At 47.0% G+C, this 22,428-nt stretch overlaps 1 protein-coding gene, 1 non-coding gene and 1 pseudogene across 2 annotated transcripts in view; 1 reads left to right on the plus strand and 2 right to left on the minus strand.

Annotated features, from left to right (window-relative positions):
- The window catches only part of DNAH1 (dynein axonemal heavy chain 1), a 74,553-nt gene extending 55,661 nt beyond the window's left edge, over positions 1 to 18,892 (minus strand). Inside the window, exons 1-7 of the mRNA XM_070455981.1 lie at positions 18,185 to 18,892; positions 17,319 to 17,391; positions 14,910 to 15,084; positions 14,326 to 14,482; positions 13,253 to 13,385; positions 10,862 to 11,023; positions 10,106 to 10,358 (exon numbers count right to left, since the gene is read on the minus strand). Of these exons, the coding sequence (XP_070312082.1) occupies positions 10,106 to 10,358; positions 10,862 to 11,023; positions 13,253 to 13,385; positions 14,326 to 14,482; positions 14,910 to 15,084; positions 17,319 to 17,391; positions 18,185 to 18,520 (1,289 nt within the window). The 5' untranslated portion in view covers positions 18,521 to 18,892. The remainder of the gene's footprint in view (positions 1 to 10,105; positions 10,359 to 10,861; positions 11,024 to 13,252; positions 13,386 to 14,325; positions 14,483 to 14,909; positions 15,085 to 17,318; positions 17,392 to 18,184) is intronic.
- On the plus strand, positions 5,663 to 6,153 carry LOC139031306 (peptidyl-prolyl cis-trans isomerase A pseudogene; annotated as a pseudogene).
- Positions 9,653 to 9,724, minus strand: TRNAC-GCA (transfer RNA cysteine (anticodon GCA)). Its single transcript has one exon. It is a non-coding gene; the product is annotated as a tRNA-Cys (tRNA).
- Positions 18,893 to 22,428: the final 3,536 nt, after the last annotated feature.

The raw sequence follows: 22,428 nt of genomic DNA on the forward strand, positions 1-22,428 counted from the left end.
ATCCCATTTCTAGGCATATACCCTGAGGAAACCAAAATTGAAAGAGACACATGTACCCCATTGTTCATTGCAGCACTATTTACAATAGCTAGAACATGGAAGCAACCCAGTTGCTTCATCTGTCCATCGACATTTGAGTCAGTTCTGATGAGGTGGATGAACATAGAACCTATTATACAGAGTGAAGTGAGTCAGAAAAAGAAAGATAAATATCGTATTCTAATGCATACATACAGAATCTGGGAAAGTCATACTGAAGAATTTATTTACAGGGCAGCAATGAAGAAACAGACATAGAGAATAGACTTATGGACATGGGAGAATGGAGGAGAGGGTGAGATGTATGGAAAGAGTAACACGAAACTTACATTACCATATGTAAAATAGATAGCCAATGGGAATTTGCTATATGTCTCGGGGAACTCAAACAGGGGCTCTGTATCAATCTAGAGGGGTGGGATGGGGAGGTAGATGGGAGGGAGGTTCAAAAGGGAGGGGATATATGTATACCTATGGCTGATTCATGTTGAGGTTTGACAGAAAACAAAATTCTGTAAAGCAATTATCTTTCAATAAAAAAAATTAAAAAGAAATTTTAAAAAAAACAGGTAAATAAAGAAGCAACATGATAGAGACAAAGATAGGATGGAGTCTCTGATGAAAAGAAAACAGTGGAACAGAACTAATATTTAAAACAACAATTCAAGAAAAATTTCCAGAAATAAAAGAATATCTGAATTTAAACATTTAAAAGGCCAATTGTGTACCTGGGAAAAAACATCTGGAATGATCAACTCTAAGATGTACCCTAGTAAAATGACTAAAGATGAAAAAAAATCTCCAAGGCCTCCAAGAAAAAAAAAAAAATCAAACAGCTTACAAGTGAAGGGGATTTTGACATCAGATATCTCAAAAGCAACATACAAAGCAAGACAGAATAGCATTTTTTAAAGCAAGGAACAAAAGTATATGAACCAAGAATTTTATATCCAGTCAAGCTGTCATTCAAGTTATAAACATGCAAGAACTCTAAGAACATGATACCTTTGAGCCCTTTATAAGGAATCTTCTAGAAGCTTCAACCAGTCAAGAGACTGATGGGGTTCAGGACACACCACCCAAAAATATGGTACCTTGTACAGGATGTTCTAAGCTGAAGGATCACAAAAACAGCAGGTGCAGGGAGGATTCTCTGACCTTCCCCTGAAGCAGGTCATAAGACCCTCAAGTGAGAGATAGCTCCCCTTACCCGGAGGAAAGAGACATCCTTAGCCCCAGGATGGAGGAGGCCAAGAGGAAACTGAATGTGCAGACCTTGTTAAGGCCCCCCCCGCCCCCGGCGACTCAGTTCATATCCTTTTGTCCTATCACATTTCCCGCAACTTTCCATCCTTCATCAAGCCTAGTATAAAAACACTCAGGTTTAACCTCTTTGTCTTTATTTCCATATGAATGCTCCCATGTCACATAAAACTTAAAACATGCTTCCCTCTTGCTTATCTGTTTTCTGTCACTGACACCCAGCCAAGAACCTAGAAGGCTATAGGAAGGGAGAGGGTATCGCCTCTCCTGCAAGACGACAGGGGAAACTTCAGGAAAAGGATTCATATACTTAAAATAGTAGACTGAAGATTAACACAGAGAGATGATAGTGGAAGAATATTATCTTAGCATACTAACTAGAAAAAGGCAACTTAAAATGGGAGGAAAAAGGGATGAGACAAGTAAAATAAGATCAAGTCTTGTTGCATAGGAAATAGGAGGTTAGCAGACACATTAAAAACCAACAAACTGGAGAGTAGAAGGTTAAACAAGGAAGCAGGAAATTATGAGCACTGTAAAAGGATAAGCACAAAAACCAGTAAAATAAAGACACAAACTGTCCTAAATACCAAAAGAAAAATTTTAAGTAAAAGAACAAAGAACACATTATGAGGAGAAAGAAACAGTATCATATTATAACACTCATAATAATTTTAATGTGAAACAACATGACAGAAATGAGATCAAGCATATCAGCCATATCAATAGAAGTAAATGGGCTTAACTCACTTTTCACAAGAAAAAAGATTTTTAGTTTGACTCACAAAGTAAGACTCAACTATATGGTGATAACAAGAGACCTACCTGAAACAAACTAATTCAGGAGGACTGAAAATAGAGGGAGGGGTAAAGATTATATATATATTTATATATAATGGAAACAACAGCAAAAAAAAAAAAAGAAAAAACCCACCAAGTTACAATTCAAGTTACAATATCAAGCAAAGTAAAATTCAGGTCAAAAAGCATTAGACCTGATCAAGGATACTTTTTAATGCTAAAAATATCAATTTATAATGATAATATAACACACTCCTCTCACTGAACAAGAGTAAGTGAAGATGCAGAAGATGTAAATAATATAATGAATAGATTTTTATGGAGTACATGTATATATAAAACTTTTGTACCTTAATAATAGGAATACATGTCTTCTCAAGTGCAAATGGAACATTCACAAACACTGATTACATACTGTCATACAGAAAATACCAGCAAGTTCTATATAGTAGAAATAGTATAAATAACACTCTCTGACCTCAATACAACAAAACTAAAAATTACTAACATTTTAGCAAGTACTTTCCACATGGAAAGTTAAAACCTCATATTAAACTCTATAATGAAATAGAAAATGAAAATCAAATTTTTGTAATAAAAAAAATGAAGTACTACATATCAGAATCTGCAGACTACTGCATTTTAAAGTTATCAGAAGAAAATTCATAGCCTTAAACCCATTTATCAACAAGAATGTAAATAAATAAATTAAACACCCAGGACAAATACACACACGCACACAATCTATGAATATAGCAAAACATAAGCCAAAAGGAAGGAAATAATAAAAACAAAAGTAGAATGATAAAGATGTAGTAAACAATCAAATTAATAATCCTAAATCCTATGTTTTTAAATTAACAATCCATACAAATCACAAGTAACTTAATAAAGTAAAAAAGAGAACATAATTCTACAAAATAAGAGGTGACTAAGGAAGACAATGTTAAAATGAAAAAGATTTTAAATCATATTGCAAATTTCTATGCAAATATATATTAAAATCTAGACAACATGATAATTTTCCAGAGAAATAAAATATAACAAAATTGACTCCATTGGAAGAAGAAAGCTTAAATAGACCAATTTCTGTAGAAAAATTAAGTTATAGAAAAACTAAAAAAGCACCACGTCCAAATGGTTTATGAAAGGATGACCACATAGCGCCAATGCAATATAAATTGTTCCAGAGTACTGAAGGACAATGTCAAAATTCTTTATATGAAGTAAGTATAACTTTGCTTCAAACCTGTTAAAGACAGTACAAAAAAATTTACAGACCAGCATCACATATCAATGACAAAATTCTAAATAGCTTATTAACCAACAAAACCCAATGCCACATTAAAAAATGATACACCATGGCCAAGTGAGATTTATTAAAGGATTGCAAGGTTGTTTCAATATTCAGTTTAGTTCAGTTGCTCAGTAGTGTCCAACTCAATATTAAGAAATCAATTAATATAATTCACCATAGGAATAGATCTAAGGAGACAAACATGATTATCTCCATTGGTATTTTTAAATGTATGACATTTTTAATACATTTAAATGTATTTAGAAATATATGACAAAAATTTAAGAAAACAGAAATCAACAGGTACATTATTAAATAAACAAAACCCAAAAGCAAGCATTTTTCTTAATGGAGAAACACTAGAGGTATTCCCACTAATATTAGGAAAAAGGTAATGATGCCTACTGTCTCCACTACTATCCAATATTATACTGGAGGAATTAGAGACTGCAATTAGACAAGAGAAGGTAATTAGAAGCCGGCACGCGTGCTAAGTCGCTTCAGTTGTGTCCAACTCTTTGCGACCCTATGAACTGTAACATGCCAGGCTCCTCTGTCCATGGGATTCTCCAGGCAAGAATACTGGAGTTGGTTGCCATGCCCTCCTCCAGGGGATGTGCCCAACACAGGGGTCAAACCCGCATCTCCTGAGGTTCCTGCATTGCAGGTGGATTCTTTACCACTGAGCCACTGGGGAAGCCCAATCAGAAGAATAAGAATTGGAAAATAATAAGTAAAACTATCTCTATTTCTAGATAGTGTGCACTTAGAAAGCCCTAAAGAACCAATGATAAACTCAAACAGTAAATGATTTCAGGAAGGTAATAGAATGTAAATTAGTACAAAGAAATCAATCAATAGACGTAACAGTAGAGAAAGCCCATTCATAACAACAACAAAGAAGATAAAATATTGCGTTAACCAAAAAATTCATTTGGGTTTTTCCATAACACTGTCTGGAAAATGCAAGCCAACTTTTTGGGCCAATCCAGTACTTAATAAGTAATATGCAAAACCTACATGAGTAAAACTTCAAAACACTCTTGAAAGACACAAAGGTAGACTTGAATAAGTGGACAAACATGCCTTGTTCTTGGATAGGTCAATTTAAGATCCCAAAGCCATCAGCTATACTTAAGATAATTTAAAAATATAATGCAATCCCAATAAAAATACCAAGCATTTCCAAAACAGACCTAGAAAAGTTGATACTAAAGCTCACATGGAGAAATAAGCATGGCAATTCCCTATCAAAAACTCAACAACTTTTTTTTGCAAAAACATAAAAATCCATCCTAAATTTCATGTGGAATCTCAAGGAATGGCCAAATAGCCAAAACAAACTTGAAACAGAACAAAGTAGGAAGACACATCTTTCAATTTCAGAAATAATTACAAACCTACAATAATCAAAATATGTGGTACTGGCGTAAAGGCAGTCTGACAGACCAGTGGAATAGAAAAGACAGTCCGGAAACAAACCTTCACATATATAACCAAATGATTTTCAACAAGGGTGCCGACATCATTCAATGGGGAAGATAGCCTTTTTAATACCTCGTGCTAGGAAAACTGGATATTCACATGCAGAAGAATGAAGCTGGACCCTTACCTAAGACCATATACAAAATTTAACTCAAAATGGATAAAAAATCTGAACATAAGAGTGAACACTGTAAAATTCTTAAAAGGATGCATGGAAGAAAGTTTCAAGACATTGGATTTGGTGATGATTTTCTTATACATGATGCCAAAAGCATAACAATAAGGAAAAATGGACAAATTGGACTTCACCAAAATGAAAACCTCTGTGTCCTGATTACACAAAAGACACTATCAACAGAATAAAAAGGCAACCCATGGAATGGGAGAAAATATCTTCAAATCACATATCTGATAAGGGATTAATATCCAGAGTACATAAAGAACCAAAAATATAAGCAAAGAATCTGAATACACATTTCTCCAAATAAGACTACATAAACATCCAGTAGGCATGTGAAAAGATGTTCAACATCACTAAGCATTAGGAAAATGCAAATAAAAATCACCCTCTAGGATGGCTACTATAAAGAAAAAAACCCAGAAAATAACAAGTGTCAGTGAGGATATGGAGAAATCTGAATCCCTGTGCCCTGCTGTGGGAATGTAAAATGGTGCAATTGCTATGGAAAACAGGACAGTGGTTTCTCAAAAAAATTAAAAAATAGGGCTTTGCCAACACCACTGATATCAGCTGGAGCCAACCTGTACCACCCCACCATGGCCAACCCCACAGTGTTCTTCAACATTCACTGTCAATGTGAGCCCTTGGGCCATGCCTCCTTTGAGCTATATGCAGACAAAGTTCCAAAGACAGCAGAAAACTTTAGTATTCTGAGCACTGAGGAGAAAGCATTTGGTTATCAAGGTCCCTACTGTCACAGCATTATTCCAGGATTTATGTACCTGGGTGGTGACTTCATATCCTGTAGAGGCACTGGCAGCACGTCAACTACAAGAAGAAATGTGATAAAAGTATCGCCCTGAAGCAGCGGGTCCCAGCATCTTGTACATGGCAAATTCTGGACCCACATAAACAGTTCCATTTTTCATGTACACTACCAAGGTTGGGTGGTTGGGTTGCAAGCACGTGGTCTTTTGCAAGGTGAAGGAGGGCATCAATACTGTGAAAACCACAGAGTGCTTTGGGTTTGGCAAGCACCAGGTTTGGCAAGACTGCTGAGAAGCTTGCCATTGCTGAGTGTGGATAACTCTAATAAATTTGACTTGTATTTTATCTTAACCACAGACCATTCCTTCTCCCACCTGCTCATAATAGCCTATAATCTTTGTGCTCTCACTGCAGTTTTTTGGTTTTATGTTTTCTTTATCCCTTCCAAGTGTAGCTGAATTACAGAGTTGAATTTATGATAATGAGACAAAAACTAAACATCAACAAATAGAATTACCATATGATCTAGTAATTCCGCTTTTGGAAAAGAAGTGGAACTCCACTACTTCTCCAAAGAACAGAAAGCAGGGACATGAAGAGATCTTTGTATACCCATGTTCACAGAAGAATTATTCCTAAGAGCCAAAAAACAGGAGAAGCCAAGTGTCCATCAACAGATGAATAGACAAACAAAACGTGGTATATATGTACAATGGAATATTATTCAGCCTTAAAAAGGAAGGGAATTCTGGTGTGTGCTACCACATGGATGATACTAGAAGACATTATGTTAAATGAAAGAAGGAGTCACAAAAGGTCAAGTAATGCATGATTCTACTCATATGAAGCACTTAGGTAGTCAAATTCACAGAGACAGAAAGTAGAATGGTGATTGCCAGGGGCTGGGTGAGAGGAGAATGGGGTCTTACAGTTTAATGGGTGCAGAGTTTCACTGTGGGACCATGAACATTCTGTGGATGGATGGTAGTGATGACAGGATAATAATGTGCATGTACTTAATGCCACTGAGATGTACACTTAGAAATGGTTAAAACGGTGAATTTTATATTATGTATATTTTCCCACTATTTTTAAAAATAAATAATTAAAACAAACAAACATGCAAGAATTGCCAGAAAAACACTGAAAGGGAAAAGCTATTAATACAAAGAGGGAATGTCCTGACAAGACATTAAAACATACTGTAAAATATCTATAATTAAAACTGTAGTACAAGTGTATAAATAGACACAGAACAATGGAATAGAACAGAAATTTCAGAAATAGACCAAAGTACATATGGAAATTAGTGTATGATAAAGGTGGCCTCTCAAATCACCAGGTCAAAGATAGAGGTTTCAACAAATGCTAATGGGTATTAAAAAATGTTTAATAAACACTAGTCATTTGGAAAAGGATAAAATTGGATCCATACCACACACCATTCATAAGGATGAATCAAGGATATAAAAGACAAAAGCATGAAACCATACAAGTTCTAGAAGAAAACCTCAATATAGGGAAAGACTTTGTAACTATGCTTCAAAATCCAGATGTAATAGAAGAAATGGTTAATAAAATTATTTACATAGTTTTAAGATATACTGCAAAAATTACCATGTATTATGCTGTGCTTAGTCACTCAGTTGTGTCTGACTCTTTGTGACCCCATGGACTGTAGCCTACCAGGCTTCTCTGTCCATGGGGAGCCTCCAGGCAAGAACACTGGAGGGGGTTGCCATGCCTTCCTCCAGGGGGTCTTCTCAACCCAGGGATCGAATCCAGGTCTCCTGCATTGCAGGCAGATTCTTTTCCATCTGAGCCACCAGGAAGCCCAAAAATTACCATAAGCAAAGTTAATATACAACTGACAAACCAGGAGAAAATATTTACAATGTGTATCACAGAGCTAAAGAACCAATATCCCTAATATATAAAGAACTCTTAATATTAGAGGGAAAAAAACTCCAAAACCTAAAAGAAAAAAAAATGAGCAAAAAATGTGGACAAGTCACAAAAAGATATAAAAATTGCCCTTAATCATATGTAAAGATTCAAAAGTCATTCAGCCTTACTTGTAATACTTACAGACTTACCTTCCAGACTGGCAAAAAAAATTAATAGTATAATAAACAGCTCAGTCTTAACAAGGGTGTGGGGAAACAGGGACTCTCACACATTGCTGGTGGGCATTCAAAATCCTCATGGAGGAAAAGTTGGTGATCACTCAGTACTTACCTTTTTACCTAGCAACTCCACTATGCAGGAGACCCAGGTTCAATCCCTGGGTCAGGAAGATCCCCTAGAGAAGGGAATGGCAACCCACTCTGGTATTCTTGGAGTGTGGGGGAATACTAAAGTTATACCTCCGTCAGTATCAATATACAAGTGCACAAGATTATTCATTTGTAGCACTGTTTGTCATTGCAAAATGCTGGAAAGTACCTAAATGCCTATGTATTAGCAAATGGTTGAATAAACCATGATACATGGTATATCCACACAACAGATGACTATGCAGCTGTAAAAAGAGAATGAAGGAAGAATCAATGAACCGAAAGGGCTGATTCCCAGGATGCATTATAAGTGAAAAAGGCAAAATAAAAATGAGTATCTATAGTGTGCTACTCATGTAACAGGGTGGATAAGAAATACGTATATGAGAACATCATTTGTGCAAAAAGAAATACAGAAAGGATAAACTGGAAACTAGTGACATTGGTAACCTATGGGTGAGAATACAGTAGAAAAGATGGGAGATGTGGATAGAATGAACGAGGGTGAAGAGTAACAAATCTCTGAGTATATCTTTTTGAGTAATATATACTACTGACTATATTATATATACGTGTATATATATTATATATAAAAAGAAATATATACATATGTATGTATATTTTCTATATACTCACTACATACATATTACATATAATATATGAATCATATATATTCTATAATATAATATACATAAACTTATATTATGCTTACATTCTATATATACACATATATGTATTTATTTATATTTATAAAATAAATGGACCAAGCTATAGTTCATCAAATGAATGAATCACACTCAGGAGGATGGGGAGAGCTAAACCAAGTAACTTCTGAACCTAGTATTTGCACCGTATGCCCCCAGGCTAAAAAGAAAAAAGAAAACTAAACAAATATCAAAGATTACTTATCAGAGCTTATCCTCCAAAGAGGATGGATTAGCAACTGAAATTACTTTCTGTGTATCCTAGGTCTGAGCAAATAAGTAAATATACTATGAAGAATAAAAGCCAATTTTCTTTTAGAAAAAGAAGTAAAAAAACAAGTACAAGTAAGAATGAGGCCTGTGGTTTGAAGTAAATGTGAAGGTATCAGTATGAACTCATGATTTTTGACAGATCAATAAATAGATATATAATAATTAGACATGTGTGAAGGCTATATGTAACATAATGTAATATAACACTGTAACATGATATAAGGTAAAATAATATGTATAGCTTAGGTCTATCTCCTAGGGCCTCAAAGCATTGATTTCCCAGGAGCAATGAGCATATCTTAATGTCAAAATCTTGTCTTCTAAATGCAATTCCCCACCAAGAGGAACCAGGGCCCCTTGGAGAAATAGTTGATTTCAGGACTGGGTCTGGGAAAGTGCAGGATGACCTCAGGACTTCTTGCTGTGCCAGAAAGTGAAGTGAAGTCGCTCAGTTGTGTCCGACTCTTTGCGACCCCATGGACTGTAGCCTACCAGGCTCCTCCGTCCATGGGATTCTCCAGGCAAGAATACTGGAGTGGGTTGCCATTTCCTTCTCCAGGGGATCTTCCCAACCCAGGGATTGAACCCGGGTCTCCTGCATTGCAGGCAGACGCTTTAACCTCTGAGCCACCAGGGAAGCCTGCCAGAAAGTAAAGATATGCTCAAAGAATAACAGAAACATTAACAAGAGGACACAGGAAGCAGCCTGAAGAGGCTCCCACTGGCCAACTCTGAGACAATTTGAGCACGAAAATTAACAATGGTAGTAACAGATTATAACCCTTGGAATAGAATTAAGAATCCATGAGTCTATATTGATAATGAGAGACCTGGAGCTGAACAAGGCATGGTTCAGGGTCCAAGAAGTCCATAGTACAGTGGGCAAGACAGCCCCAGACAGATGAGCATGGGGAGAGTACCCCTCTCACATGCAGGGCAGCCCTAGCTCCCTACTGGACAGCTCCCTGGAGGAGGCGCTGCTGGGGTGTGGGGAAGGATATGGGTGGGGAGGACTCACGAGGGCCCTTTGCGCATCCGAGGCGTGCTCATGGCCCACTGCTTGATCTTGCTCAGGCTCTGCTCACTGACAAGCCGCTGGCCCTCAGAGGGCATGCAGTCCACGTACAGGTTGTATAGCAGTAGCGCCTCCGTGTTCTTGCGCAGGGCGTTGGCCTCGACCACACGTTGTGTGAACACACGTGGGTCCTCAGCACAGAAGAGGAGCTGGATCCTTGGCACCCAGTACTGACAGATCAGGAGGGGTGGCCTTCCTGGGTGGGGGGTGGTTGGAGGGACAAAGGAATAGCCAATGGGGCCCTTTGGCACGAGCACTAGATTCCAGCCTGGCTCTGCCACCGATGCAGGGCGGCCCTGAGCAAGTGACCCCATCCGGTCTGTGAAAGGGGTGTGACAACGCTCCCTGCACTGCCCACACCACAGGTTGTCATGGTTGGATGTGAAAGTGCTTTGTTAACTGTGAAAAGGACGGACACCACTCATTGACGGGCCTCGGGCTCCTTCTCAACAGGACACTGAAAACACCACTGCCAGCTGCTCAGAGGTGACATATCAAACTGACCAGCTGCCCTCCCTGGGCTCTCTGGGTGTGGGTCCTCGGATCCTCACTGGTTGGGGGACAGCCAGCCACAGGACAAGGGAGCAAGGGGGAGTTCAGGCCTCAGCTGGTTATGCCCCGGGCAGGGGCTGGCCTCAGTCACAGGCCAGGCTGGGCCTGAGCTGGGGGTCTGCTGGGGCAGGGGCAGAGACCTCGTACCTTCAGGCGTGACCCCTCCATTCAGGATAGGCTTGCCCGTGTCATCGCGCACTAAGCCATCCTCCGCCGTCTTGTGCACTAGGTACAGCTTCTTCTCCTTGTCGTAGTCCAGGACACCGACATTGCACCATTTGTACTGCAGCTTCTGACTCTTGGGGTCCTCTGAAACAGGAGGGGAGTCCATCAGTGCTCCCGGCGATGGGGTGGAGAGAGGCTGCTGCAGGCGGGCTGGGTGCTAGGAATGTTCTCGGTGGTCGATGCTCTGGCCCCTCTCCCACCAAACTGACTCCCCTTCTCTGGTTGCAGAAGAGTGGGGGCCTGCCTCCTCCCCGCTGAGCTGGGCAGGAGGAGCCAGAAGGACCAGGCCTCTCTGCTCTGGTCTCTGCATGGCTCCATCAGGGCAGCGAGAAACACAAGCCAGCACAGCTGGGACCAGGAGGCAGGAAAGCCTGAAGCCAACAGATCCGGTTGAGGATCTAGGTGTAAAACTCACCACATCCCAGCTGGACCCTTTCAAGGCCGAGGGAAGTCCTGAGGCTGCATGTGGGAGCTGAGCCCCCAGCCCCCCCATCAGAGCAGGGCAGGGTAGAAGAAGACAGTAGGCCTCAGGGCCTGTTTGGTCAGGATGTGCCCAGGCCCTTGGCTGAAAATTTTGACTCCTCTCGCTCAACTCCTGACACTGCCTCCCTCCCTCATCCCTCTCTAGCCAAACGGGACGTCTGGTTACTCCTGACTCTAGAGCTTGCTCCTGCCTCAGGGCCTCAGCGTTGACTGTGCTCTCTGTCTGGAACAGTCTTCGCCCACATCACCTTGATGCTGGCTCGTTCCCTGCTCAAGTGGCTTTTCCTTGGAGAAGCATCTCTGCCTAAAATAGCACCTTTGCCCCTGGCACTCTCTGCGTATCTCACAGAGCCTGAAGTCATGCTGTGTATGTATCCTCTCTGGGTTGGAATTCCAAGGAAATGCTCCCGCTGACCGATCCCAGGCAGGTGAGAACAGGAGTTTGCTGTGTGATAAACCTCACCAGCTTTGGTTCTGTTTGACTTTTCCTTTCTCATCCTAATTAGTTTCCTTCCTGAAAATGCTGACCTGTTCTTGGCTCAACTTAAGCGGGACAGATGTCACGAGAAGCCCCAAGCAGAAAGCAGAGGTCCCTGGCAGAAAGGCTCCTGACCTGTCCCTCCCTCCGTTAGAGCTGCCGCTGAGGGCCCGGACCGTGCAAAGCGGAACAGGCAGGAGCACCTCGGGGAAGCCACTACCTGGTACATTTAAGGTTAATGCAGCCCCAAACTTTCTGCTTTTATCACCAAGAATTGGAGATCTGGGAACAGTTGAGTTAAATTATTTTTGTAATTAAGTCCAAAGTAAAGGGATCATTCTGGGTTTCTTGTCTAGTTCAGAGAAATTGATTCCAGCATTAATGCGTTTTTAAATTGAAACACAAACTTACAGCTTGCACAATGGATTTGCTGTGGGCCCCCTGGAGGTTTAGCAGTCTGAGAACCAGCGTGGCTCTTAGAGTCCTGTCTCCCGCCTGGGCGCCGGCCCACTGGGCTCACTCCCCACTCCACAGCGCGGCACATCCACGCACTGGGCTAGAGCAGAGACGCCCCTGCCCTGCACAAGGGGACGGCCACCTTCAATCTCAAGACCGGGACCTTCCTAGGATGCCTACGTGGAGACTAGTCACGCAGGCCAGGCCAGGAACCATAGACAGTCAGCCTGGCTCTGTTCTGGACAGCAGCAGACCAAGGAAGGACAGACACAGACACATTTAAGGTCTGGCAAAAGTGTGCAACACGACTGTGGGGATGTGCGTGTGGGTGTGACAGCGGTTGTGAATGGGTGACTGTTGGCGTGTGTGTGGCAAAAATGTGCATATGACTGTGTATGTGTGTGTGAGGGATGGTGGGTGAGCGTGACAGTGGGCTTGTGAATGTGTGTGTCTGAAAGCAAGTATGTGAGTGTCATAGTGTGTGTGCTGTCCATGCAGAGGCAAAAGCCAAGAGGCCACAGATACAGGTGGGGCAGAGGAGTTTCTGGGTGATAGAGTGGAGGGGCTTGAATTGTGCCCCTTAAACACACTTGAACATGTCTAATGAGCATGCATATTTTTCATTACCAATAAATCAAAGACTTCTTTTTAAGACACCACCCAGCTGTCCCCTCCCTAGCCCACCAATCCATGTCATCCCTGGTCCCCTGCCTTTCCTCCTGTGCGGCCAGCCCGCTGGCCTGTATCCCAGCTGGGAGGGAGGCCCCAAAATGTGGGGCCACCGCCTCCCACCGTTGAGGCCCAGGACAGCTGAGGAGTCCATGGCTGGGTTGCTGCCAGGACAGGATGGTGCAGACCAAGATCTTGTCCTCCCTGCCCCCGCTGGCCCTGCTCACCATGCCCCAGGAAGTCATCGGTGGGCAGGAGGGCTTTGCCAGGGACAGGCTTCCTGTGCTGAGACCCTGGCTCCAAGCCCATGTTGATCCACTCGATGGGAGTCCGGCAGTCAAACTCCTCATTGTCAAATACCTGCAAGAAGACAGCAGGTCCTGGGCAGAGGCAGCTCGCCCTGACAGCCCCTGTGGGCTGAGCATGCGAGGCTAGAGGTGCCCAAGCAGCCTCCTCCCGGATGCAGATGCTGAGGTCTGGGGGCCAGGGGCCCGAGTGCCTCCTCTGCTGCTCACAGGGTTCTGTGGGGTCTGGCTCCGTGAAACCCTGTCCAAGCAAGTTACCCTGAGGTTCGGGCAGAGGGGTGGCTGGGGACTCAGAGCAGGCGCTCTCCCACTGGCCAGGACCACCAAGCTCAGGATCAGTGGAAGAGGCGGTCCTTGGATTTTCCTGAGCGCCCACCCTGACTCGGAAATGATAGAATTCAGGTTGTCAGGAGGGTAATGTGCATCGAGATTCCACTCTGTCTCCCCAGATGCACTGCCAGGCAAGAGTCAGGGCCATGGAGAGAAGGGCAGGGAGGTGGGTGAAAACCAGAGTAGGCTATGCTCTCTCTTTCTCCTTCCTGGACTCCATTTCCACAGAACTCCAAAGAGGCTGCAACGGTTGCCTCTACTACTCCAGTGCCCCCCTCTACTCCGGCTTTCTCCAGCCCAGTGACCCCAGACACAGTGGTCAAAGGTAACTGAACACTACTCCACAGTCCTCCCGGCCGCTTCTCGGTGCCCAAGGAGGGGATGGGGACAGGACTCATGCACACAGGCTTCCCCATCTCCCAGAGAAGAAGCAGAGAATCAGCATCCCATGGGTGCTGGGCGCCCCCTACCCCACCATGCCCCAGCCTAGGATGTTGAAACTCCCCCTGTGGAGCAGTGGGGGCAGCGCTCTGACTATGCAGATGTCCTGTTTGACACGCAAGTGCTTGTCATGGCCAGGGATCCCCCTTTTGAATCTGACCCCTCTGCTCGGGTCCTGCACCCCCATCTCCTGACCATCAGCTCTCCATGGACGCTAGACTCACCTTCAGTGGGAGATAGATGGGGAAGAGCGGGTCGTGACCCTGCTCAATCGTCTGGGGGTTTTTGGGGTCTGGATGCCTGGGCATGAGCTTGTTGGAGTCGATGCCCTCGTTGGCCAGCAACTGCTCGATGTCCAGGCTCAGGTAGAGCTGCTTCCTCCTGCCCAAGGGAGACGAAGGGATCTCATAACAGCTCAGCTCAGGTGAGTCGCCCCCTTGGGTGTCAGCAAGGGCCCGTGGAGTCGAGGCAGTTAAAGGTATGGCTCAGGGACCCCTCGGGTCCTATGTTCTCTGGAATCCATCAGGAAGTGGTGTGGTGGCTGGAGCCTCTCTCCAGGGCCCCAAATACCCTTGTGTCCTGCCTGCAGTTCCACCACATTGACTTAAGAGCCACCCTCCCTGATTTCACAGCAAGGAAAGCAACGTGTTTCCATTAAGAAACCAACACGCTAGAAGAGCTGATTGGAACGCTTGCAACACAGACCCATCTTGGTAACCTCTGCCGTGAGGATGGTCACCTGGCTGCCTACCATCCGTCTCCCCTTGCGGTGGGCAGATGCCACCTCCCACTGCCAGCCCAGCCATACCTCTCGATCTCAATCTTGCGGGGGCACTGGCCCGGCAGCACCACGTAGGGCACCTGCACTTTGGGCTCGTAGGCCTGCAGCGGGAAGTCAGTCTGGGTGAGCAGCTTGGTGGTGGGCCCGATGCGCTCCTGCTCCAGGCGCTCCTCGAAGTCCTCAGAAACCTCAAAGGTTCTGACTGCGGGCAGGGGCGGGGACTCAGGCTGGGGCCCAACACCCCCAGCTCCATGCTGGGCAGGGAGCAGGCATGTGGCTTTGGAGCAGGGGGAGTTCAGAGCGGGCCTGAGGCAGGGAGAGGCCAGATGTGCACTGGGAGCCCCGGGGGATCCTGAGCCTGGGGGACAAGGGGCTCCGGCAGGCCTGTTTTGGGTCGTGCTCCCCCTGCCCAGAGCCACTCTGCTCGACCGTTCTCATCCATGCTGCCCATGACCCTGGTGCCAGCGGCTTTTGCTGAAGCCAGGTGCTGAACCAAACTACCTGCCAGGATTACAGATGGACAGGAAGGTGAAGTGGTAGCTCCCTGCATGTCTGGGTGGGTTCCTGCCATCCCCACCCCACAGGCCCTGCCAAGCATCTGGGGTCTGAATGCCATGCACTCACTGGGACCGCTTCCAGACTTAAGGCATCCTGGACACTGTAGGAGAGGGTAGCACCACCACCCCGCCCCCACGGGATCCCCCAAGTCACAAAACGGCCATCCCTCCTCAGACAGGCTTCCGTTCCAGTTCTGAGGGTGGGGCACTGGGGAGAGAGACCCACTGGTAGGGTGACATTTCAGTTTCCCAGGACTCAAGATGTTAAGTGGGAAGGAGAGTTTCAGGCAAGCCAGAGAGGTGGGGAGGGGGTGTGGGGAAAAGCTTCGGGGGACGAGCCACCTTTCCCAGGGCCGGGTGGAGGGGGGCCCTTTGGACTGCTCAGTGATGGCCCCCAACCACTCCTCTGGAAAGTCCTAGTAACCCCCTCCCTGGGCCTCACATTTCTGAGGTCAAGATGTAGCCACACTGCAGGAGGGTCCACCTTGGGTGTACCCACTCTACAGGCTCTACAGAAGCTTCCAGAGGCTGAGCAGGGGCCATCTCCCCTGCAGCGAAGTCGGCTCTTTTATCAGAGCTGTCAGGTGCTGAGGGAACACCACGCTATCAAAAAGCCTTGGACTGGAGGCAGTTTTCATATCCCTAATCATCTGCTCTTGAGACTGTGGGCCTGTAACACACCCCACCCCCAAAATCCTGAGCTTCTAGGCCTGGCCCTGCATCTCAGGAGCCAAAGAGGAGCCAGGGTGAGGACAGCAAAGCCAGCCCATGCCCCTGACCCCGCCCCTGCAGGTCCAGTGCCCTAGGCATCTTCCCAGGCCTCCACATAGCCTTCTGCCAAGAACCCTGACTGCCACCATTCTGTGACCCTTCTGGGTTGCTCTTCCTCATGCGGGTGGGGACACAAAGCTGCTGACCACCCCTTCCCCTATCCCTGCCCCCACCATGGATGGTGAGAACAGCATTCCCAGTCCCCCACAGCCCTTGATCTGTGGTCTGTAACCATTTTCTGGGCCACAGATACTTGTAAAACTGCTGACCACAGTAGGCTGCATCCTCAGATCACTGCACAGAGGCACATACATGTGATGTTTCCTCTGCCACTGCTGGGGAGTCACAGACTCCCCCAAGAGGCCTGTGGGTCCCAAGAAGGTGAGTCTGGACAGTGCCAGCACACAGCCAGGCCTCTCCTGGGGGTAGATAGGAAGGGCAGACAGCCGGGACCATGGAGGACCTGTGCCTGATCGAAGGGGGTGTCCTGCCTGCTGGCCAGTCAAGAGGGTCCCCACCCAATTCCTCATTGCCTCTCAGGGCCCCTCCCTGCTCACTGCCTCTCTTGGAGCCACCCTCTACTCCCTTCTGCCACCAGGGGCTGCCCCACACCCTGCAGGCCTGTCCCAGACCTTACAAGACTCATCATGGAGCCTGAGAGGAGCTTCCTTCTTCCCCTCCCCAGCAGTGACCTCCCTGGCACCTTCCTGCTCCAAGCCTTGTTTCCAGTACTGTAGCCTGAGCTGGATAACAGCTCAGACACAGTCCTCAACTCCTCTAAGCCCATGTTCCAGGGAAGGCAAGAAATATACCTGTCAACGTCCCACTGTCCTCGTCCAGGCTGAGGGAAATGAGGCCCCAGACCTCGGCAGCCCCAGTGCATCTGGGCATCCTTACGACACAGAGTTTGCCGAGAGGAACGACTCAGCAACTGCACTTCACTGAGCACTCATCACGAGCGGGGCCCTGGCAAAGCACCTTGTGTCTTATTATCCTCATTTTAACAGTGGAGGAAATTGAGACCCTCAGCCAAGAGGAGACGATCTCCCTCAGGCCAGAGGCCCTGCTTTTGAAGGCACCCACCCACCCGGCCCCACTGGGCACTGACCTTCTGGGGTGAACTTGTCAAGGTCAGCCTGCTCCAGGAGGTCCAGGTTTGTGCAGGGGCCATGGCACACTTCCTGAAACCAAACCCCACAGCCTTGAGGGAGCGTAACACCCTGAGGACAGGCAGGATCTGGAAGGACCCCCAAGGCCAAGTGTCTTCCCTGAGCCCACTAGGCTGCACTCCAGGCGGACAGGGACAGGAAAGAATCAACGGAGAGGAATTTGCACAATTCCTCATTCAGAGGCCAAACTGGGTGACAAGCTATGGATACCTGGGACACCCGGGCCCAGCCCCGTTCTGGTCATGCATAGGCCCCCTCCTCACTCTGAGAACACTCCTGGCATGTGTCCAGGGGCTGGGCCACAAGACAGAGGTCCTCTGCCTAAAAGCATCCGAAGGCTGTAAGGGACCCACGGGGCCCTTCTCACTCTCCCCTAGTTATATCCCTTCCCTTCTCCGTCATCCCCCGCCCTCCATCTCTCTACTCCTCTACATGGGCCATGGCCCGTCAGGGATCTCCGATCTTTGTATCTTCTGTTCCCCTGGCCTGGAGCACCCTCCAGACCCCATCCTATCCAGCAAATTCATACCTATATTGTAGATCTTAGCAGTACACGACCTTGTCCCAGGAGCCCCTCCCCAGCCAGAGTTGGGGAAGTATTTCCCCACCAACCCACTGCCCCATGACACTGGGCATATGGATGACAATTCTGGCGTCCTGTCACCAGGGATGGATGGGCCGATGGGTGGGTGGGTGGAAAACGGCTAGACTGATAGGCACATGGATGGATGGATGAAAGGAAGAAAGGGCAAATGGCATCCACAAGGAAGGCTCAGGCTCCATAGGGCACAGCTGCCACACTCACCCCAAGTTTATCCAAGCTTCCAGGGCTGAGGATGTCAGAGTAGAACCCACGCTGCTTCATCAGCGGGTACTTCTTGTCAGTGCCTGTCAGGGGCAACTTCCGGGGCTGCCCCAAGTCTGAGGCCATGGGTGGGGTCACAGGCAGAGGTAAAGGTGGGGTCTTGGGGTCAGGGCTCGGAGGAAGTTTCTGCGACCCAGAATCTGGTCCCTGAAGAATCCTCCCCAGGTCACGGTCCAGGTCTTTCAGATTACACTCAGGGCCCGCAGAGGTCCATCTGCACTCTCGGCCCTGAGAGGCCCTTCCTGGGCTGTGGCCTTCTCTGTTAGGCTGCTCCATACTGCTTTCTCAGGGTGATGTCCCAGCCAGAGCTCCTAGGACAAGACACTGACGTCCACTGGGCCCTGGTCAGCCTCAGCTCAGCTCCAGGGCCGCCAGAGTACAGGGATGTCTAGTCCGCCACCCCACAACATGCCCCAGCCCCCAGGCATCAGAACAGCGAGGGGAGTACTCTCCTAATCTGAATATTACTCAGCCGCAAAAAGAAAAAAAAAGCCATTTACAGAAACAGGGATAGACCTAAAGATTATCATACTAAGTGATGTAAGTCAGACAGGGAAAGACAAATATCATATGATATCACTTATATGTGGAACCTAAAATATGGCGCAAGTGAACCTATCTATGAAACAGAAACAGACTCACAAACAAAGATCGGACTTGTGGGTGGGGGGTGGGGGTGGAGGGAGAAGGATGGACTGGGAGTTTGGGGTTGGTAGATGCAAACTACTGCCTACAGGATAAATGGACAAAAAAGGTCCTACTGTATAGTATAGGGAACTAGATCCAACCTCCTGAAAAAGTGAAGTGAAAGTCGCTCAGTCATGTCTGACTTTTTGCGACCCCATGACTATATGGAATTCTCCAGGCCAGAATACTGGAGTGGGTAGCCTATCCCTTCTCCAGCGGACCCAATCCCTTAGGATAAACCATAATGGAAAAGAATACTTTTTAAAATGGCTTTCTGTATATGACTGGGTCACTTCACTGTACAACAGAGATTGGGACAATATTGTAAACAGACTATACTCAATAAAAAAAAAATTTTTTTTAAGGCAGCCAGTCTATAATTATCTCAATAGAAATGTCAATTTAAAGGAGGGCATCTCAACAAAAAGAAACAGAGATCTGGTCCAAATAAGTCCCCCTCCCCCTGCCCTATCCCATTTCCCACCCGCTGCATGCAGGAGCTGTGGGACAGGCCTTTCAGCTGCGTGTTTGGTGCTCCGTTATCTCCATTTTAGCCTGGTGGGACTGGCCGGTGCAGGCCTCTATTAGTTCATGGCAGGGGAATCTTGCCTGGCCTGACCCGAAGGGTGGGGTGGGCAGCCAGACTGTCTGGGGCAAAGCTATCCAGCAGTGTCAAAGCATCCTGCAGCTGCTGAAGTCCATTTCTAAGAAGGCGGTGGTGAGTTGGCAAGACCACTTGAAGACACAGGAAGCGCAGATGGTGTTCTGGCAGCAAGCCCCACACTGCGAGGCCAAAGGCCAATCAGCTTTCCACCAGTCAAGCACGTCCCACCAGAACTCTGCTCCCTGAATCTACTCCCTGGTGGCCAACCGTCGTCCCCCGGGGCAGGTGCTGAAAATGACACTGAATCTGGCCCACCTGTCTGACTGTCACCAGCCCTTCCCAGAGCATCCTAAAGACAAAGGACCCACTGGGGCTCGGCCCCATCATGGTTGCAAATCCACAGGTATCTGCTTCATCTTTGAACAAAATCACCAAACAAAAAGAGCATAGCTTCAAGAGGCTAGGTCAAAGCCCCACACAAAGGCATTCCATTCCCTGGTCTCGGTCTCCCTGGTTCTCAAATAGGCTTGAATGCACGTGGCTGTTTCCTGGTGTGTTACAAGACTGACTGACCTAACAGGTGCAGAAGCATCCAGGAAGCTGCAGTGTTGCTGGGGGCAAAAGGAGTCAGTGATGGGTGGACGTGCTGCCCCTGGGGGCCTTTTCCCTCTGAGCAGGTTGGCAGTGGGGTGTGTATTCAGGCATGTCCCAAGACGGAAGATGTGAGAGGGAGGTGCAGACTCAGAATCCTGTTTCTCCCCCATCTCTCAGCCCTACACAAGGATCGAAGGATCCCTTCCAATCTCACCCATCTCTGGACAGCTGGACTTCACCAGTGTGCACAGGACCAGTGACAGACAGGCAGGCAGGCAGGCAGGCAGGCAGGCAGAAAGACCTCTGCCTCCTGTCACAGCCTCACAGGTGATGGCAGCCTGTACACGGGAATGGGTGTGGCTGGTAAGAGAGAGAGGACATGGTCTCCGGCAAGGCCTCCGCTGGGCACCCTCTCATTTCTGTGAGGGAACTGGCCGGTGGGAGGGCGAGGTGGCCCCGGAAGGTGCAGCGCTGGGAACGGTGACTGGCGCTGAGAGTTCAGATGTAGTTCACACATCATCTTGTTTAAATCTCTGAGGTGGGAACTGAGACTATTCTCAATTCTCAGAGATTCAGAGGTGGGAAAAATGAGGCTCAGGAAGGTTAAGTGACCTGCTCAAAAGGCACTGGAATGTGAACACAAGTTATTGTTTCTCCCCAGTAAGATTACCTGGGAGCCCTACTGGTTTGAGTCAGAGGAAGCTTTGGGTTGGATTCACAGACATTCAACCCTGCGTGACCTGACCACCTGCCGGGCACTCGGCTGGATGGACACAGATGAACAAGCGACAGGTACTACTAGAATCACCAATCCATAAACAAGGAAACTAAGGTCCAGAGAAGTTAAGAAACTCCGAAAAGGCACACAGCCAAGAAGTGGCAGAACCATAACAGAAACTGAGGTCTCCGCCTCTGGCTAGCCTAAAGATCCTTGTCCTGGACTTCACAACAGTGGTTCTCAAACTGTGTGCCAAGGAGCCCTGAGGCTCAGCAAGGTGAATGCCTAAGCACAAGGGCTTCTGAGCCACCCACCCCTTCTGAGCCACCCAACAAGGACCCTGCACCTTTATCTGTTTCACATACTAGGGTTCCGTTCAAGTTCAAATGCAACAATTTTCAAGTAGCATTCATGTCTGGAACTTCAACACCTAGCAAGGCACTAGCATGGGCTTGGCACATGGCAGGTGCCTAGAAAGCATTTGGTGAGTGAGTGAGCAAATGACTCAATGAACGGGGAAAGTAAGGGAGGAAGTTGATCTCTGTAAGCCCTGTGAGACAGCTGCAGAAGCACTCTGACAATTTACAGATGAGACACTGAGGACTAAAGACTGGACAGTGGTCAGGCTCAGGAGAGGGGCTGGATGGCTGATGAGGACCAGAAACCTGGCTCTTTTCCTCTTAGGAAATGAGGAGGAGAGGGCTACATTCTCAGCATGGGGGCGGAGCCAAAAAACATAAAAATTTTAAAAAGTGGTCTCATCAGTATGGAACTTATCTACAAGATTGTTTAAAAGCGTGCCCCACTCCCTTGCCACTGAGCAAAGACAAGAAACCGCTTGCGGGCTCGTGGGCAGGGATGTGAACCCTGAGCCAGGAGGGCGTCCTCCTTGCTGTACACTCGCCCTCCGCCCCTTATCGAGGCCCCCCTGCAGGTGTCGGCCCTGCCATCCCTCAGGCCCACCGACCTACCGACCTAACCGGCTCCACCGCAAACCGTGTGGGGTCCGGCTGCCCGTCTCTATGGAGAGACGCTGGGTCCGTTGCTAAGGGGCGGGACCATCCGGCAAGGCTCGCGGGAGCTTCCGTCAGTAAACCTCCGCAGGTCTGCACTGATGTCCCCTACACAACGCCTGACTTGGTTCCTCCCGCCGAGACTCGCGCAGCTCATCCACCTGGACTGGGCCACCTCCGGGCGGGTGGGACGAGGGTCGTCGGGAAAGCATCAGCCGTCTAGGCTCTCAAATCCAGCCTCCATTATCCATCTCCCCTCCCAGACTTTTCCAGAGAAAGAGGCAAAATGGCCAAAAGCTGTTTTCAAAGTGTGAACAATAACTCTAAAGGGTCCACTCTGAATCCTGGTTAAAAAAAAGAAGAAAGAAAAAACAAAACAAAACAAAACACCACCAAGTTATGTAAATAACATGGGAAGAATAATTGGGGAAATTTACAAACTGCAGTTTGTATGTAAGGCACAGATGTCAGAATGATGGTCAGTTCACTGTGGGAAAGCGTCAGTTCTGGTTCCCTACCACCACCCAAGACTCAGCTTAAACATACATACACACACACACACACAAAC

The sequence above is a fragment of the Odocoileus virginianus genome, chromosome 26 (genome assembly GCF_023699985.2).
Source record: "Odocoileus virginianus isolate 20LAN1187 ecotype Illinois chromosome 26, Ovbor_1.2, whole genome shotgun sequence".
NCBI lineage: Eukaryota > Metazoa > Chordata > Mammalia > Artiodactyla > Cervidae > Odocoileus > Odocoileus virginianus.